At 45.2% G+C, this 20,055-nt stretch overlaps 1 protein-coding gene across 2 annotated transcripts in view; it reads right to left on the bottom strand.

Annotated features, from left to right (window-relative positions):
- Nucleotides 1-2,695: 2,695 nt before the first annotated feature.
- Nucleotides 2,696-20,055, bottom strand: part of AK2 (adenylate kinase 2) — a 31,244-nt gene continuing 13,884 nt past the window's right edge. The window contains exons 3-7 of one of the 2 annotated variants that reach the window (XM_023232201.2): nt 17,150-17,260; nt 16,923-17,017; nt 9,854-9,926; nt 8,224-8,419; nt 2,696-5,535 (exon numbers count right to left, since the gene is read on the bottom strand). In XM_023232201.2, the coding sequence (XP_023087969.1) occupies nt 5,531-5,535; nt 8,224-8,419; nt 9,854-9,926; nt 16,923-17,017; nt 17,150-17,260 (480 nt within the window). In that variant the 3' untranslated portion in view covers nt 2,696-5,530. Of the gene's footprint in view, nt 5,536-8,059; nt 8,420-9,853; nt 9,927-16,922; nt 17,018-17,149; nt 17,261-20,055 lie in introns of those variants that run through there. The other variant, XM_023232200.1, reaches the window with a different exon arrangement.

Below are 20,055 nucleotides of genomic sequence, written 5' to 3'. Positions count from 1 at the left end.
TTGGCAGCTCAGGAAACACCCCAGTGAAAAGCAACCTGTTTGGGTTTGGTACAGAATTCCAGGGGGATGAGGTGTCACTAAGGAATAGGAATGGGTAAAGATACCTATTCTGAAATAGCTGGTAGCCATGGTAAGGTCCTTTTTTCCTCAGCAAATGGCCTTGGGAAAGGACATAGAAAGGATCATTTATTGGGCAGCTGCTATTTCTCAATTCATATGAACTTCACCACTCTTCTAGATGAGTGCTATGACCCTCATTTTACAGATGAGTTCATTGAGGCTTACAGGTTAAGTGTCTCCCTCAAGGCACACAGTAAGCTACCGTCAGGGCCAAGATCTAACCACAGACCATCTTTGTCATCCCCAGAACTCATGCCCACACCACTAGACACATGACTGGAAAAGAGAGCTGACAGTAAAACTGAGGCACTTCCCCCACTTCAGCCCCACAGCAAAGGATTGCCTGATTCATGGTCAAAGCACAGACTGTGGTGTGTTTAGGGGAAGGAGGAAGAGTGGCACATGGGCTGAGCTTAAAGCGGCCCATCAAATCTCTATGTATGTATCCTTGTCTTTTGCTCTTCTGCATTCTTGACATTATTCATGAGTTGAAAATCTTCCCTTCTACGGTCACTGTGCTTTGTTTGAAAACTTATCTCTAACCAGATACAGATTTCCCAAGAACTCTGGTAGGGGTTCTCTAGGTCAGCAGTCCCCAACATTTTTGGCATGAGGGACTAGTTTCGTGGAAGACAATTTTTCCACAGACCAGGATGAAATTGTTCCACCTCAGATACTCAGGCATTAATTAGATTTTCACAAGGAGCAGGCAACCTACATGCCTCGCATGCACAGTTCACAATAGGGTTTGTGCTTCTATGAGAATCTAATGCCACTGCTGACCTGACAGGAGGTAGAGCTCAGGTGGTAATGCTTACCTGCCTGTCGCTCACCTCCTGCTGGTGGTGGTAGTCATGGCCTGGGAGTTGGGGACCCCTGCTTGAGACCCCCGCTTGAGGTTAAAGCAGCCCAGAGCACCAGTGGCCGCTGTATACCCTCCCTTGTGCTGTGCCCTCAGCTGGAATGCTGCCACCCTCTGCATGGAGTCACCCAGATCCTACCTCCTTCACAAAGCTACCTTCTTCTCTGCAGTCTGACCTCCTGTACTGCATAATTAGCCCTTCCTTTACACTCTGCTTCTCTTCCAAAATAGACTCAAGGCAGTTTACAACACACACGAGTACAAAAATGCTAAACACAGAACTAAGATTGGACTGGCGTTGGAATTTCATTAAGAAACCATGTCTGAGGAATGATTAACAACTGAACACAAGACGTAGTTTTGAGTTTCCTCACAGCCAGGGCAAGAAGGAAAACAGTAGAAAATGAAGCATTTCTTTTTCTTTTTTTGAGACGGAGTCTCACCCTGTCACCTAGGCTGGAGTGCAATGGTGCGATCTCAGCTCACTGCAACCTACGCTTCCCGGGTTCAAGCAATTTCTTCTGCCTCAAACTCCCGAATAGTTGCTATTACAGGTGCGTGCCACCACGCCCAGCTAATTTTTTTTGTATATTTAGTAGAGACAGGGTTTCACCATGTTGGCCAGGCTAGTCTCAAACTCCTGACCTTGTGATCCACATACCCCAGCCTCCCAAAGTGCTGGGATTACAGGCATGAGCCACTGTGCCCGGCCAAAAATGAAGCATTTCCTATCTAGTAGAAGAAAGAAGACCAGGTAAACAGGAAGCATAATGAACTCCTAGCTAAGCTCAGAGGAATTTGTCTGGAAAACCCTTACAGAACACCACACAATCAAATTATTTGCTCCATAGCAACTTTACCCCCAAAGTGCAGATCTGTTTGGCTTATTGGCTTGAGGACTATCTGCACAGGATCTAGACCCATTGTTGTCTTGCCCTTTGATACTTTGTCTTTCCATTCCCAACCTGCTTTCTGCTGGGGGCACCTCAATCTGGACTGGGCACCTGGAAGGGGCCCTTTGTGAGAGCAGCTCATCGTCACACTGCCATGGATGACTCTAAACACAGAGCTGCTGCATTCCCAAGACATCAGAAGCACACTGCTCCCTCTGGAGTTATGAATAATGCAACACCATCAGCCACACAGAGCTGTAGTCTGAGAGAGCTGCCTGTGCCTCAAGAGCCTGCATACACACCCTCCCCGGCCACCTTTTCCAGAACCAGGAGACAGTCATGGAGGACAGGGGATGGGAACCGGCTCCTTTCCCCCAACATAACTCGCCCCTCCGGTCTTTCTGGAATATGGGTGATTCTAAGAGCTATGCAAATCCAGTACATTGGAGCTTTAGTACCAACAATAAGGAAACAGCAGAGGATGACAAAATAGAAAAAGGTCTTCTTACCTGTGGCAGGTCCTTCACTGTAACACAGCAAAGCTACTCGAGTTTCTCCTTTTGTTTAGATCCATGGCTCATAGCCTTTTCTGTATCATGAGTGTCTTTGAGATCATTTCCTCTCTCCCCAGCAAAGTGTCAAAGCAATTGGTACAGTGGTAAGAGGTTGGGGTGTGGAGCTAGACTTGGGCTCATGGTCTGGTTCTGCCATTATCAGATGTCTGAACCTCAAAGTCCACAGACATAGAGATAATAGCAGTACTTACCTCCATGGGGTTATTGAGAAGAATAAATGAGATAGTGCATGTAGAACCTCCCATACAGTTAAGCATTTAATACATTAGACTATTATTAATTATGAAAACACATAAGGAATTCTGCATATAATTTCAGAGGTTTGATTTCTAGGGGATCCTTAGCCTGGTTCCAGATGGTAAGACAACTTTCATCAATGCCTACATTTTCCCTCTGAATTCCATCTGTGTTTACCACGCATTGCTGTGTCCTGGGCAGTCCAACCCACATGAGTATCTTGGACACTAGTGTCATCAGCACCTTTGAGGGGTAGGGATCGTTCCCATTCTACTGATGAGGTGAGATAACTTGCCCAAGGTCGCATGGTGAAGTTGCTGTTGAAATCTGTCTTCTGACTCCCTGTCTTCATCTGAGGAAAGACTTGTGAGGCTTCTGAAGAGGCTGCCTCCATCCTGCTGTGTTCTCTCAGTGACACTTTGTGCACACAGGAGATCCTAAGACACATACCCTAGGCCCTCAGAGCCGGCAGTGACTTCTTTAAAATCAGTTCTGGCAGTGCTGAGTGTCCATGGAAAAGAGCTCTTATTCAGAGCAGCCCTTCCTGTCTGCAGAGCTACGCAAGTAATTAAATCACTTCAGCAACAAGGTCAAGGGGACAGGTAAGTGTTAGAGACTGTGTTTCAGTCCTGACTGCCTCTTATGCATGACCTCAGGAATGCCACTTCACCTCTCTGAGTCTGGTTTCCTCACCTATAAAAGCGAAGGAAAGTTCTGACTCCACAGGGTGCTGTGTGAGGGTTACCTGAAGAAGTCGAGGGTTACATGAAGCCTTTGCATAGTACCTGGCATAACGTCAGTCTTCTGGGAGTGGTAGGACTAGTCTGCATTCTTGGTTTGCAGATTGGAAGAGGAAACCCAGGCCCAAAGAAGCAAACAAACAATAGCTCACCCAGTCTTCTCTGTTTATTCTTCTCACTACACCATGCTGCTTTGCAGGCTGGTTTGACAAACATTTCCCCGCAATTAGATGCATGATGACCGACGGACGAAAGAAAATTTTCATAGGGCATTTAGAAAGCTCAGGGAACAAACAGATCAGTGCAAATCAGTATAAGGATGACACCTGAAAATGACTCTGCAGAGGTGAGGAAGTGGAGCAGAAGAAGGAGGGGCTGGTTCAGGGAACAGGATTTAGTATGTCAGTGAAGATCCTGCCTCTCTCTGTAACAAGATGCCTAAAGAAGAATAGTGGTGCTTCCAGCCAGCTCCCTCTTGTTTTGGGAGCAACAGTCATTTCTCAGAAAACTCACTTGCAAAGGCAGCCCTTCCAAAAGCATGAGAGCTTTAGTTTGGACAAATGATTTAAACTCACTTTTGCTGGAGAGGAAATGAATTTAAACTAGGACACACAGAGAAGCAACAAAGAGTGCTAAAGAAGCAACTGAAAAGGTAGTCAAAGATCTGGCTTAGGGATTAGAAGCCCTGGCTTTCTAGACTATGGACAAGTGTCCATTCAACAATTATCCAGTCTGGCAGGAAGCAGGTATTTTTCTGTGTGTATCTGGATCCAACTAACATTTATCCAATGTCTGTTGCGTGCTAGGTACTAAGCAAAAATCTTCTTCCTATAAATTTCATTTAATGCCATTAAGGCCAAGAAGGTGGCATAACCAACTTCCTTTTTCAGCTGAGGAAACAGGAGCAGAGTGAATAACTAACTGGCTGGGATTTGTCCTAGGTCCCCTGAACTCCAAGCACAGTGCTAGCTCCACTGGACCAAGCTGCCTTGTCTCTGGGCTCAAGAAAAGCCTGCATAGGAGCTGAAGGTCCAGAGGTTACACGCTTATCTTATGTGCACATACTTGGACCTCCCTACCACACAGCTGCCAGTGACCATAAGAAAGGGCTTCTTTTCCTTCCAAGCCAGGTCCAGAATTCAGTATCATTTTTCTAGCTTAGATTATCTTAAAAAATGCCACAACAGGGGATACAAATTTTAACATTTTATTGATTTAGGGGCCAAACAAGGCAGCATTTGGTCAGTTAAGAAAGGCACCTCATTGAAAATAATACATCACAGTGCTATTGAGTGATCCCAGTCACAGGATTTGATCATGGAAAGGACAATCTTTGGATGACATAGCTTAGGACACTTGCTCATTTATTTAAAAGAGTCCCTTCACACACTGCAGATAAAAGAAGGCAAGAGCATAGGATTGTGGCATGTGCTGCATAGCTGTGAGAGGTTACTCATGAGAGTAGGTAGCCTAGTAAATCAGCGGTAAGTCAGGGGAAGGGAATCAGCCTCCCTTTCCATTCCATTCCCTTCCCCCTCCCCTTGATTCCAGTATGCTTGATTTGTTGAGCCACCATCCCTATGAATACACCTTACATCTCTTTCAAATGTGGAGACGGTTTTTTGATCTTACAGTGTGTGGAACCAGGGTCAGTAATCAAAGCCTCCCTGTTGCAAACTATAGACACACAGGACAACAATTTGATTTCCTGTACTCTTGGTCTGGAACCCATGGGGTTCTGAGATAAAAGCTGAGGTCTTAGTGCACTGGCTTTAAAAAATATTTTCACCAGTCCAGAGTAAATGAAAACCCGATTCCTTAGAAATAATACTGTATCTCTCTATTTCTACCCCCACCCTCCAAGCATGGCATTTTTTAAAAAATTAATTTTTCCCTTACACTTTAAAAACTCCCACCTATGTATAAAAGAAACTCCCACACTACAGTAACACTGCTGTTGTTCCAACCATTCCTTTGAGCCCCTCACCAGCCCTCCCTCACCATCCTCACCCTGACCACCCTTTCCTTCTGCCCAGCACCTAAGAGCAGGGATCACGCCGCAGGGTGATGAGCAGTGGTGTAGTCTCGCCTGGCCTTCTGATACTAGGCTGAAATAGAGAGGAAACAAGAGAGAACAAAATGGGTTTTTAAAAACCAAGTACATATCAAAGGAGGCTGGCATGTAAGCCCCAGCAACCAAATGCATTAAACACTGGACATTTCTCTGACAGGTAAAAGCAGAACCTGCTGAGGCTAAGACTCTGGAATTAAACAAAGCAAAAACAGAATTCTAACCATTCTGAGAAGGGTATATGTATTCCCTATGAATCTTCTAGTTCTCATGGGCAGCCCAAATATTACTTGCACATGTTGTATGCACACATGAATCTATGTGGATGGATGACAAATATTTGGGCAAGGATCATGCACATTCAATTAGCAAACATTCAGGGACCTCAACTTTGAGGCCAAGTGCTTACAATTGTCCCTAGTGCAAGGGGAGCTGATTCCAAGATTCATGATGCCACTGTCACCCAGAGAAGGATCCCAGGCCAGGCACATATCGCTGACAGTTTTTGTTTCACTCTTCTTCCTTGCCCATTCCCAGAAGTCATGTGCTTCCCAGAAACACACAAAGCCAGACTGAGTTTCCATTAAGAGTGGGTGGAGTTAGTTTAGAGTCAGGAAGACAAGGCAGGACAGAGGCAGCAGACACTCACTTGGACCAGGCAAAGAGGGAAGCAAGGTGGCCACGTACTCGTGCCCAGTTGCCATGTGGACGGCAGATAAGACCTCTGGTAGTCTCACAGATGGCAGGAGAGCTCAGGTCAGAAGGAGGCTGGGCACTTTAGAGTCCACTAAATCGAGTCAGCAGCAGATTATGCTGAGGCAGGCGACATTATTTACTGGATCTGCCACTGACTTTCTAATGGTTTTTCCAGAGGCTGCTGTTTTTGTGGTCCTTCACAGTAGTCTGTTACTTCATCTGTTTGCCACAAATCAAACCAGAGACCAAAAGACATAGCAGGGAACTTAGAAAATGCTCAATGGTTGGGAAGCTAAGGTTATGAATAAAAGCTGGTTACTGTCACAGGTGGTCTTATTTCTGCATGATCTTTTCTTGGGGGAAGTCCATGGCTATAGCCATCATAAAATTAGGGGTAAAGGGTTGGATCTAGAAGGGAGAGGGTTTGGGCTTAAAAAGAACATATCTGGCCGGGCGCGGTGGCTCAAGCCTGTAATCCCAGCACTTTGGGAGGCCGAGACGGGCGGATCACGAGGTCAGGAGATCGAGACCATCCTGGCTAACACAGTGAAACCCCATCTCTACTAAAAATACAAAAAAAAAAAAAAACTAGCCGGGCGAGGTGGCGGGCGCCTGTAGTCCCAGCTACTCCGGAGGCTGAGGCAGGAGAATGGCATAAACCCGGGAGGCGGAGCTTGCAGTGAGCTGAGATCCGGCCACTGCACTCCAGTCCGGGCGACAGAGCGAGACTCCGCCTCAAAAAAAAAAAAAAAAAAGAACATATCTGATTTCAGTTTTATGTCCTGGAGAGAGACTGGGTTTGAGTAAATACTGATCAAAATAAATCCAAGAATAGATCACACACTGTTTTGTCGACACTTGGAAACAGGCAAACATTAAAAATAAAAGCAAATAAACCTACCCTGGTCTCTCTTTGGGGAAGTAGATTTGACTGCTCTCAGATGCTCAGCCTCCATGTTCAGAAGACAATCTGAATTCAAAAGGACCTTTCACCTGGTTTAATTCTCTGGCAACAATTCAGTTTTCAAACCCAATTCCCAAATAATCGCTACTTTTCAGCATCATGATGCAGATCACAAAAATATTCCAATTTGGCCTGGCTCTTTTTATGATGATACCCTCTCCCAGTAATTTCTATAACCTGCAACGTAAGCGCCTTTTTCCTTCCACCTAGGGGGAAAAAAATTAATGATCCCTGTTCACATGTTGACTCATGTGGGTTTTCATTATGGGTTAGAAAACAAATGGAATTCTCTGTCCATAATGTACCATCAGGAACTGAGACCCTGCCTGACTTCACATGATCCTGGACTTATAATAAGCTGCTGGAAATGGAAGAAATACTATGAGGTTTTGGAATTGTGGCCCCTGGAAGATTACCTGGGTTAGTTTATTTTGGTCAAAAAATAAAATCAAAAGTATGGTTAAAGTAAACAGCTGGGCCGGGTGTGGTGGCTCACATCTGTGATCCTGGCACTTTGGGAGGCCAAGGTGGGTGGATTGCTTAAGCCCAGGAGTTCAAGACCAGCCTGGGCAACTTGGCAAAACCCTGTCTCTGCAAAAAGTACAAAAATTAGCCAAGTGTTATGGTGTGCACCTGTAGTCCCAGCTGCTCAGGAGGCTGAGGTGGGAGAATTGCTTGAGCCCCAGGAGGCAGAGGTTGCTGTGAACCAAGATCACGCCACTGCACTCCAGCCTGGGTGGCAGAGTGAAACCCTGTCTCAAAACAACAACAAAAAACAAGTAAACAGCTGGTAAAGCAACCTAGCCTAAAACTTAGAAAATAGGAGAGTGAACACATACGTACACACATACACACAACACACATACATACAGATGAGATGAGAGTAGCACACACGCCAAAGATAAATCAAGCAAGTGCTTTTTTAATCAATACATCAAATGATATTTTTGCTAGCCTGAGGAAGCTTCTCTTTGCCTGTCCTGTCATTCCCACCCATTCCCTCACAGAGATAGGAAGAAATTTCTTCTTGGACCCAACATTAGATAAACATAACCAAGTCTTTACATGTGGCTTTGGAGAAGGCTGCTAGGATGCTTGCGAACACAACATCAGGGGTCTGGGATGCATCGATAGCAGAGTGGATCCCCCGTTTCCTGTAGTACTCTATGAGTGGGGTGGTTTGAGTGTGGTAAGCTTGCAGGCGGATTTTCAAGGCCTTCTCATTATCATCTGATCGACGAATCAAGGGTTCCCCAGTGATCTGAGAATAGGAAGGACAGCAATGAAAGGCTGGGACTGTTAGCAAGGTTTTCATATTCCACGCCAGATGCAGATTTGAGATGGGACCATTCTGCCCAGGATGCTGTCTGTTCCCAAAGCCCATCAGAGGCAAAGACGGGCAATCCAGACCCTCTCCAATGAAGAACCTTGCTACTCCCAGGAGCAGAGCAGCTGGTGAACAGAAGTCAGAGAGTTTGTCAGAAACACCAACTGTGAGGAAAGGGGCTCATGAGGGGAAGATAGGCAATGACTTTCTCATCTTTGTGCTCAGGTGATCCAGCTTCCAAGATAAACACTTCTAGGGTCAAAAGTAAGGAAGTCAAAGGCCCCTAAGACCAGGAGAATACATCAAAATCAAAGATACATTAGCAGTTGTAATCTTAGTTGCTTAAATATTTAGCATATGTACTAGAGTGTCACCCATCAACATTTTAAAAGTGGCAAGTAAAATGAGAAAGAACTTTGAATGGTAGAATTAGCAGCTTTGCAAAATGTGACTATGTTGCCATAACGGCTCTGGAACCTGTATTTATAGAACCTGGATGACCTAATGAACTTGTTTCATAGGACGAAAGTAAACCCAGGAAATTCTTACTGTTGTCTGCATGCTTTAAAACAGACCATATAGACTCTTTATTGCAAATGGTGCAGTGACCATGTATGAAACCCCAGGACACAGTACAGCCACAGTAACTATAAAAAGAGAATATTTTTCTGGAGGACTGGTCATCAAACTTCTCTTCAGTGCCACACTCTTCCCACTCTCCAATTCTAGGCTTTTTTTTTTTTTTCTGAGACGGAGTCTCGCTCTATCACCCAGGCTGGAGTGCAGTGGCCGGATCTCAGCTCACTGCAAGCTCTGCCTCCCGGGTTTACACCATTCTCTTGCCTCAGCCTCCGGAGTAGCTGGGACTACAGACGCCCGCCACCTCGCCAGGCTAGTTTTTTGTATTTTTTAGTAGAGACGGGGTTTCACTGTGTTAGCCAGGATGGTCTCGATCTCCTGACTTCGTGATCCGCCCGTCTCGGCCTCCCAAAGTGCTGGGATTACAGGCTTGAGCCACTGCGCCTGGCCTCAATTCTAGGCTTTTAAGAAACCTTCTCCTGATTAGCTGATCACTTAGGTGGCCATGATGCCAGAAAGGGGCTGCTCTTGACAGAAGACAGGTACAATCTGGGCACTGCAAAAAAAGCTGGCACCACTGGTAGCAACCTTGAGGCCAAGCAATAAACCACCTGAGAAGACACTGAACAGATCTGACACAGGCCATGATTTACTTGATAGTGTTATTTTTCATGACTAAGTTAGTAATATTGGTAGAAATAAAAGGAAGATGGAAAGACTAAAGGAAAAAGAAAACAGTGAAGAAAGGGGAAGGAAAGAAAAGGACATTTTTTGTCTGAGTTTACATACGTCATCTTTCATGGGCTCTTTTGGAGGGTTGAACTCCTCATGGTAGGAACGGCCACTCTTGGGGTGAATCAGCCTGAAAGACAGCAAATGAATATGAGTTAGGTTAACTGACAGTACGCGCCTGCACTCCACTCTAGGGGGCTCCGGAATGACAAGCAGAGACAGGGACCCTGGATGCAAGGACCCAGCACCCAGCAGAAAATCCAGCTAAATAACTGGGCTTTCAGGAGAGCTTATGCCAGTGGCAGAGTATATTTTCTATTTTGACCAAATATTATCATGAGTATCTGGTTGAAGAGCAAACGGGCTGGCCTAACTACCTAATTCAGGACTTGAGAGAAGGAACTCTGGTGCTGGTCTCACACAGCCATCTATTCTATTCACCCATTTACTCGACAAACATTAATAAGTATCCCATTCAAGCCTTAAGCTGAATTCAGAGGCTACAAAGCAATGAGTAATGATCCCTGTTCACAAGCAGTGCTTAGTGGGAGAGACAAATGTGGAAATAAATAACAAACGTGATAATCCTTTAACAGATTTGTACAAAGTGCTATGGGGGACAGAGGACAAATAAATGAACTCTATTTCCTAACCTAGTTTGGTTACAAAACCAGGAAGGTACTAACAGGAGAAATAATTCCCATGGATGCAAACACTGCCAGATAATGCAACACATCTCTTCGATCACACAGATAAAAGACAGGCTAACCCTGATGACTTGAATTTTGGTTGGTACTTGAGACCAATCCCATTTTGAGAACTTGGAGAGTGGGGTTTCTTTCATTTACCAAAAGTGGTATTTGTGAATGGCAAAAGAGCAGTGTGTGGGAGTCATATTTGTTGCAGCCTGGCTGCTAACCCTAACCCAGGGTTAGCAATATTCAAGTCATCAGGAAAAATGACTTATTAAACAAGTTATGAAATATAGAGCTCAACAAAAGGCATTTATTTGGCACTGAATGTATAGCAGGTAGCTGCATCTCTGCTGAGTCCCCACAGGCAACAAGCCCATGTTCCTGACTGGGAATGGCCACACCACAGGAGCCTAGAAACCTAAGGAAAGGAGGCAGGCCAAGCTCTGCTCAGCAGCCAGGCCTTGCTTCAGTTCTGTGGTTTCTCAATTCTCTGCCAACCAAGTGTTTGTTTGCTTATTTAACTAATGGTTGCTCTTCTCATGAAGGTCTATTAGACTAGAGCTCCCTAGTATTTTTCACCATTTGGCAGGCATAGCAGTATTTGGGCTGGGCCCAGCAGCTTATGCCTGTGATGCCAACACTTTGGGAGGCCAAGGTGGGCAGATCACCTGAGGTCAGGAGTTCGAGACCAGTCTGACCAACATGGTGAAAGTCCGTTTCTACTAAAAATATGAAAAATTTAGCAGGTGGCAGGCACCTGTAATCCCAGCTACTTGGGAGGCTGAGGCAGGAGGATCGCTTGAACCTGGGGGTGGAGGTGGCAGTGAACTGAGATCATACCATTGCACTCCAGCCTGAATGACAGAGCAAGACTCTGTCTCAAAAAAATAAAATAAATAAATAAATAAATAATCTATTCAATTCTATTTAGGTTATTGAAGTAGCACCTCTGTAAAATGTGCTACTTTCTTTTTTGTTAATCACAGCATATTTTGGGGGAGAAGATGGTCCATTTGTGACATAAAGTGGCACTGGATTATGGGCAGGAGGGAGGTGACAGTAGAGAAAATAAGCTATACAGTCATCCCTTGGTATCCATGGGGGGATTGTTCCAGGAGCCCCCTCTGTGGATACCAAAATCCACAGATGCTCAAGTCCCTGATATAAAATGGTACAGCATTTCCATGTAACCTATGCATATCCTCTTGTGTACTTTATTTTATTTCTATTTTATTTTTGAGACAGACTCTCGCTCTGTCACCTAGGCTGGAGTACAGTGGTGTGGTCTCTGCTCACTGCAAGTTTTGCCTCCCGGGTTCACACCATTCTCCTGCCTCAGCCTCCCAAGTAGCTGAGACTACAGGCGCCCATCACCAAGCCTGGCTAATTTTTTGTATATTTAGTAAAGATGGGGTTTCACCATGTTAGCCAGGCTGGTCTCGAACTCCTGACCTCGTGATCTACCCACCTTGGCCTACGAAAGTGTTAGGATTACAGGCGTGAGCCACCACGCCCAGTCTAACTTTTTTATTTTTTGTAGAGATGAGGTCTCATCATGTTGCCCACGCTGGTTGTCCTGCATACTTTAAATCATCTCTAGATTATTTATACCTAATACAATGTAAATGCCATGTAAATAATTGCTATACTGCATTTTAAAACTTGTATTATTTTTTATTTTCTTCAGCTTTCCCACGTTAGATTTATTGGTGGTTGTGTTCTGAATTTTTTTTTTTTTTTGAGACGGAGTCTCACTGTCGCCCAGGCTGGAGTGCAGTGGCGCCATCTCAGCTCACTGCAAGCTCCACCTCCCAGGTTCATGCCATTCTCCTGCCTCAGCCTCCTAAGTAGCTGGGACTACAGGCACCTGCCACCACGCCCACCTAAATTTTTGTATTTTTAGTAGAGACAGGGTTTCACCATGTTAGCCAGGATGGTCTCGATCTCCTGACCTCGTGATCCACCCACCTTGGCCTCCCAAAGTGCTGGGATTACAGGCATGAGCCACCGCGTCCAGTCTGGTTCTGAATATTTTTAATTCACAAATGCTTGAATCCATGGATATAGAAGGCCAACTGGACAATGGAGAAAAGGTTCCTGTGACTGCAGTCATGTACTGTGAGGTTGCACCTTCCAGTATTTGAGTGCCTGGAAGGATTCCTCTGATGCATTCATTCAGAAATGGCATCCACTGGGAGACCCAGGGAGAGGAGAGAGCAGGCTGCTGGGCTCAGCAGCAGCAACTTTGGGAAGGGGTAGGGGCATGAGATGTGGACCAGGATATTTTTTTACCTTCTAGACAGCACAGGGCACATAGCAGCCAGGCTGCAACAAATATGACTCCCACACACTGCTCTTTTGCCATTTACAAATACCACTTTTGGTAAATGAAAGAAACCCCACTCTCCAAGTTCTCAAAATGGGATTGGTCTCAAGTACCAACCAAAATAGCTCCATGAGCCACTGAGTCTGGCTCGGAGGTACCATCAGGGCTGGGAATCTACAATCACTGCTACTATGAGTATGATACTTTATTTTTATTTTTTTTTGAGATAGAGTTTTGCTCTGTCACCCAGGCTGGAGTCCAATGGCCTAATCACGGCTCAGTGCAGTCTCGACCTCCCTACCTCAAGCAGTCCTCCCACCTCAGCCTCCCAAGTAGTTGGGACCACCAACACAGGTGCATACCACCATACGTGGCTAAATTTTTTTGCTTTATAGTAGAGACGAGGTCTTGCTATATTGCTCAAGCTGGTCTCAAACTCCTGGCCTCAAGTAATCCTCCTGTTTAGCCACCCCCCCCCCAAATGCTGTGATCACGGGCATGAACCACTGTGCCCAACATTCAGTGTGACACTTTAAACACCTGTTTTCTCATCCACAAAATTGGGATGGTACCAGGTATTAAGATAATACCAGAGAGCCAACTGGTAGGATAATTAGGAGACAATTATCTAGAGAGACAATATAGAATAAGTTTAAAAACAAAAACAAAAACAAAAAAACAACCACCAACTATTCATATTCAAGAAGCAGAACAATGACTCAAAATTACTAGAAGTGACGTCAGAACTAATTCAGAAGATTGTTACAATGGGGTCCGTATCATCTCAGACTTGAAAAAGATCCTGTGTGAGGTCTGGGGTTCATTCCCCAGCATCTCCAAACAGCTAACATCTGTGTCCAACCTGGGCAACAGAATGAGACTCTGTCTCAAAACAAACAACAACAACAACAACAAAAAACAAAAAACAACAAAAAAAAAAGCAAGATCCGTATTAAACTGACTAATTCCTGCCTCATTTTCTTCTAACCATCAACATGTTTGACTAGGAGGCAGAAAGCAGGCTTCCAGGGCTAACCCTGCCACTCATCTGCTGGGTAAACTTGGAAAAACACCTTCAGCAGTGACATGCTCTGTAAGGAAGGAGGCTCTTCTCTCTGTGAGGGAGGAAGTTACAGTAACTACCTACTTCCAAATGGAGGGACTAGTCTTCTCTCTTTCACCCTTTACAGCAATCCTGCTGTTTGTTCTTCAGAATTTCTGTTCTCTCCCACCCAACCTCAGTTAGAAACCTCCATCACATCATGTGGATCATAAACAGGTTCCTAGATGGTATCCCTATCTGTTTATCCTTGTCCCAATTTACCTTGTACACCAGGACCAAGCTAATGTTCGTAGAATACTGTTTTTGCCACAACACCCAGTGGCTCGAGAATATCTCATGAGTCCTGAACTCCATCAAGTCTACCCTCTTTGGTTTGGCAGATCTCCCCAGTAAAGCTCTTCTCAACAGCATTCCTTCTACCATCCTGCCCCCAAGGCCACTGGGCAGACACATCTGCTACTAGCCTCAGCGAAAGCCCAACCCATATTCATTCTGGCTTCTACTCCCTTCTGGGAAAGTCTCACTGAAATATTCTTCATCCAGGAAGAGTTTGATGTTATCTCTATCCCAGGCAGCCTTTCCTCCCTGTCCCCAGGACTTCCTACTACACTAAACAGCCAAAGTTTCATATACGACTCTCTGAGGTCAGAGATGGGCATCACTATATGGTTATCCTAGAGCCTCTTGTGGTCCTCTGCTCCCAGGGTCTAGTCCTGTGCTATGCAGGAAGCAGGTACTCAGGAAGCTGGGCCCATAGAATCAAAGGTCCCCAGTGTCACCTGGTTCTGCTAATATGTGCTTGGTGCCTCAGAGACCCCAGGCCTGGTGATGTCTTTACTGTTAACCCTACTGCTTCTTGACCTACATCAACTTTGTCTACTCTGTGCCCAGTAGGGATACAAAGAAACAGAAGTTCCTGCATTAAAGGAGCCTATGGAATAGCCAGAGACATGTAACCTGGACATTTGAAAAGAAAATGAATACAAAGTAGAGCCCACTGTATTTCATATTGCTTTCCAGGATATAGTGCTAACCCTGTACTGTCTATTCACTGTTTGTCTCTGTCCTTGAAGGTGTGAACTACAAACACATGGAAAAGACATTCAACCTCATTAGGAAATCATTTTCCCTAATCCAAAAATTTACATGCATTATGATGGCCATAGTATCATTTTAACAGTGGCTAACTGGAAGAAACACAAATATACAACAATAAGGAAATAAGTAAACAATGTTTTGCCTACTATGAAATATCACACAGCAATTAAAAGTAATGGTCATGGATGTCTAGTTCAAGATGGTGGGCTGACCACTTTCCTGAGACACCATTAAAATGACAAAGACATAAAAAAGCTACAGCCCACGATAAAGAGGGGAATGGAGGGTCCATTTGCAGTTGAAAGCTTCTGACATACTTCCGGAAGGCACAAAGCAGACTGCAGTGATTAGTGAAATAGGGTAAAGAAAACCGTAGCCTAAAGCAGCGTTGGTCTGTCAGAACAAACGAATCCAGAAGCAGAGGCATTTCTGTGTTCAATGCTATTATAGAGAAACAAACATGTTAAAACACACACACACACACAAAGTGGCTGTACTATAAGCAAATTCTTCCTCCATTTTCTAAACTTTGTACAGATGGTTATATGATTTTTTTTTTTTTTTTTTTTTTTTGAGGCGGAGTCTCGCTCTGTCGCCCGGACTGGAGTGCAGTGGCCGGATCTCAGCTCACTGCAAGCTCTGCCTCCCGGGTTTATGCCATTCTCCTGCCTCAGCCTCCGGAGTAGCTGGGACTACAGGCGCCTGCCACCTCGCCCGGCTAGTTTTTGTATTTTTAGTAGAGACGGGGTTTCACCGTGTTAGCCAGGATGGTCTCGATCTCCTGACCTCATGATCCGCCCGTCTCGGCCTCCCAAAGTGCTGGGATTACAGGCTTGAGCCACCGCGCCCGGCCATGATTTTTATAATTAATAAAAAGCCAGCAAAGTATGGCAACTCCAGCTGAAATCAGATTTAAGGAGCACTAAAATGGAGGAGATACATATGTAAAGAAATTAACATTTCTTAAGCACCTAATATAGGCAAGGCTTTGAACTATGCATTTTATATTACCTAACACATGCAATAGCTCCTCAAAGCAGGTGTTATCAACCCCCTTCTACATATGAGGAAACAGCCTCAGACAGGTTAAGAAATGTGCCTAGGGTCACAGTTAAAAAGTGACAAGAGGCGGGGTGCAGTGCCTCACGCCTGTAATCCCAGCACTTTGGGAGGCCAAGGCGGGTGGATCTTTTAAGGTCAGAAGTTTTGAGACCAGCATGGCCAACATGGTGAAGCCCTGTCTCTACTAAAAATACAAAAATTAGTCGGGCATGGTGGCGCATGCCTGTAGTCCCAGTTACTTGGGAGGCTGAGACAGGAGAATTACTTGAACCCGGGAGACAGAGGTTGCAGTGAGCCAAGATTGCGCCACTGCACTCCAGCCTGGGTGACAGAGTAAGAGTTTGTTTCAAAAAAAAAAAGAGAAAAAAAAAAAGCGACAAGAGCTGGGAGCAGTGGCTCACGCTTGTAATCCTAGCACTTTGGGAGGCCAAGACAGGCGCATCACTTGAGGTCAGTTCAAAACCAGCCAGGCCAACATGGTGAAACTCTGTCTCTAATAAAAATACAAAAAAATTAGCCAGCCCTGGTGGCAGACACCTGTAATCCCAGCTACTTGGAAGGTTGAGGTAGGAGAATTGCTTGAACCCAGGAGACGGAGGTTGCAGTGAGCCGAGATAGCGCCACTGCACTCCAGCCTGGGTGACAGAGTGAGACTCCGTCTAAAAAAAAAAAATGACAAGAATGAGATGCTATTTGACTTCAAATTCCTTGCTTTTCTTTCCATATCCCAATCCCATCTCACCACTTCAGTGGATGTCACCAAATAAAATCAATCCGTGTTGAAATGGCACTAAGCTTCATGGCTGGGATGAAGCACGAGCAATTCTCAGAGTTTGACAAAGCTCTGAGAAGCATGAAAAGGGACCTTCAAGGGACAAATACCTTCCTGTGATTCTTCGGATCAGCAGAGAGTCTGGGATGCTGAATTCAATCACAGAATCAAGCTTCTCTTTCCGCTTCTCCATGAGGTCATCGAGCTGTAAAACAATGTGTGGCCCACCTAAGCTACCAGAGCTTGGTCAGACCCATCTCCTTCAAAGGAATTAAGAGAAGACAAAGGGCAAGAGTGTGCTCTCATACAGAAATAATATAAAAACTAAGCTACCCACCATTTCTGCCTGCCTCACAGTCCGAGGGAAGCCATCCAGAAGAAAACCATTTTTGCACAAGGGGGTCTCCAAATTCTTCTCAATGAGTTCCACTACCATTTCATCACTCACCTGGAAGTTAGGAACAAAATGGCCTTGGGTTTAAATCCATTACCTAGGTGACTGACATTAGCCGAACTCCATAACCAAAAGTTTGTGTATATAACCTTATTACCAAACAGCAAGTTTTCTTGAACCCAAAGAAGCAAAAATAAGAGCAAATGTGAAATGGCTCCATTTGGAAGATCCAGTTTCACGATTTTATCTCTGTGGTTGCCAAATGCACATTCTCATCTCTTGAAATTCCCCTGTATCCCAAAAAATCTGGGTGAGGGAAGACAGATTCCATTACTTGTTACCTCACCCGGAGAGCTTTGTATCTCAGGTCCTGAAGGCCCCTCCTGCCACTAGAGTCCAGAGTCCAAACTGTCAGATAATAGTTCATCAGCAACCAGTGATCCTCAACGCACAAGAAATGTGAGGACAAATGGCTGAGAGACCACCTGAGAGAGTGCCAGGAGAGAATGGGGTTGACCAAAACACAGGCATCAGCTTTCCCTGTTTCACAGCTGTCATTAGGCTAACAGTAACGAGACTGATGTGTGTACTTGGTTACACATCTGGGCCATCCTGGACATGAGGAAAAATAGAAGTTCACTGAATTGGCAAGATTGGGTCAGAACCAAGGAACTAAGGAGCCAAGCCAACACTCTTCCCTCACTTTTTTTTTGAGACAGTCTCATTCTGTTGCCCAGGCTGGAGTACAGTGGAACAATATTCCCTCACTGCAACCTCCGCCTTCCAGGTTCAGATGATTCACGTGCCTCAGCCTCCCAAGCAGCAGGGACTACAGGTGCGCAGGACCATGCCCAGCTAATTTTTCGTATTTTTAATAGAGACGGGGTTTCATCATGTTGGCCAGGCTGGTCTCGAACTCCTGACCTCAAGTGATCTGCTTGCCTCAGTCTCCCAAAGTGTTAGGATTACAGGAGTGAGCCACTGCGTCCAGCCCAAAGCCAACACACTTCTGAGTCTCTCTAAAACCCCAGTGAGGACCTCTCCCGGTTTTTAGAAACTGGTTTTTCTTTTCTTCTTTTTTTGAGATGGAGTCTCGCTCTGTCGCCCAGGCTGGAGTGCAATGGCACGATCTTGGCTCACTGCAAGCTCCGCCTCCTGGGTTCACTCCGTTCTCCTGCCTCAGCCTCCCGAGTAGCTGGGACTACAGGCGCCTGCCACCACACCCGGCTAATATTTTTGTATTTTTAGTAGAGACGGTGTTTCACCGTGTTAGCCAGGATGGTCTTGATCTCTTGACCTTGTGATCCACCCGCCTCGGCCTCCCAAAGTGCTGGGATTACAGGCATGAGCCACTGCGCCCGGCAGAAACTAGTTTTTCTCTTGGGCTGTTATAGAAAGAAAAGTCTCCAGCCTGTAGTGAAGCCTGCCCATCTTGGCAGCTAATGGTCTTATTTATTGGTGCTAACTGTGAACTTGGGGACAAAGTACATGCTCTGCAACTAAGTGAAGGTTGGAGATAAGCAATTTCATTGCCACATCTCAATTTTTTCTTAGTACAGAGTCTTCTGTCAAGACTCAAAGTCCAAAATATCTAGCTTTCTGGTTTGACTCAGAGATTCAGTTACATGAAGGGAAAACTAGAGAAATGGGCAGGCAGAGGTATCATTTGATACGGCTACAGAATCTCAAAGCCTAACAGAAGGTAACTTGAGGATTAAAGCAAAGCCCAGTTCCTTCCCCAACTAACATTCTAAGATAAAAAAAGACCAGAAGACCGAGCACAAAATGACATCTGAAGGTGATTCTCAGAGGCCAAGTTCCAGAATAACTCAATTATAATTAATCTAGAGATCTTCTTTGATTAGTGCCAGAAAATAATAGATTGTATTTGTCCAATCAGGTCAACTGGCCTAAAGAAAGAGCAAATGTGGCTGGGCATGGCAGCTCACACCTGTAATCCCAGCACTTTGAGAGGCTGGGGCAGGAGGACTACTCCCGGGTTAAGCTCAGTTTAAAACCAGTGTGGGCAACACAGTGAGACCCCATCTCTACAACAAAAACAAAAAGTAGCAGGGCATGGTGGTGTGTGCCTGTAGTTGTAGCTACTCATCAGGCTGAAGTGGGAGGATCACTTGAGCCCAGGAGGTCGAGGTTGTAGTGAGCCATGATTGCGCCACTGCATACCAGCCTGGGTCTCAGAAAAAAAAGAGAGAAAATGCAATTATGGTCCCCAAATAGAAAGGATTACCTTTGTCACAACTGCGAAGGAATTGCTTTGGTACAGAAACAGAACACAGAGCCACAAAGCAGGTTAAAAAACACTTCTGTGACTTCCTAAATCCTCTCTTGAATACATCTCTGAGTTCTGGCCTAGGACAGCAGTTTCATTTCTGGCTCTAAAATTTGGGTATATAACAAAATACATTAGCACAGGAAAACTTCAAGAATACTACGAATGAGTACCATAAATTCAGAACAAAGTAACTTGCACTCTAAAAAGTCTTATAAGGCCAAGCACGGTGGCTCACGCCTATAATCCCAGCACTTTGGGAGGCCGGGGCAGGTGGATCACCCGAGGTTAGGAGTCTGAGACCAGCCTGGCCAACTTGGTGAAACCCCATCTCTACTAAAAATACAAAAATATTAGCCGGGCGTGGTGGCAGGCGCCTGTAGTCCCAGCTACTCAGGAGGCTGAGGCAGGAGAATGGAGTGAACCCGGGAGGCGGAGGTTGCAGTGAGCCAAGATCGCGCCACTGCACTCCAGCCTGGGTGACAGAGTGAGATTTTGTCTCAAAAAAAAAAAAAAAAAAAATTCCTATAATCTGCCACTTTGTTAAAACACCCTCTAG

This window comes from Piliocolobus tephrosceles, chromosome 1 (assembly GCF_002776525.5).
Source record: "Piliocolobus tephrosceles isolate RC106 chromosome 1, ASM277652v3, whole genome shotgun sequence".
NCBI classification, from domain to species: Eukaryota; Metazoa; Chordata; class Mammalia; order Primates; family Cercopithecidae; genus Piliocolobus; species Piliocolobus tephrosceles.
Note: the sequence above shows the minus strand (reverse complement) of the source record. Positions and strands in the feature narration are given on the sequence as shown.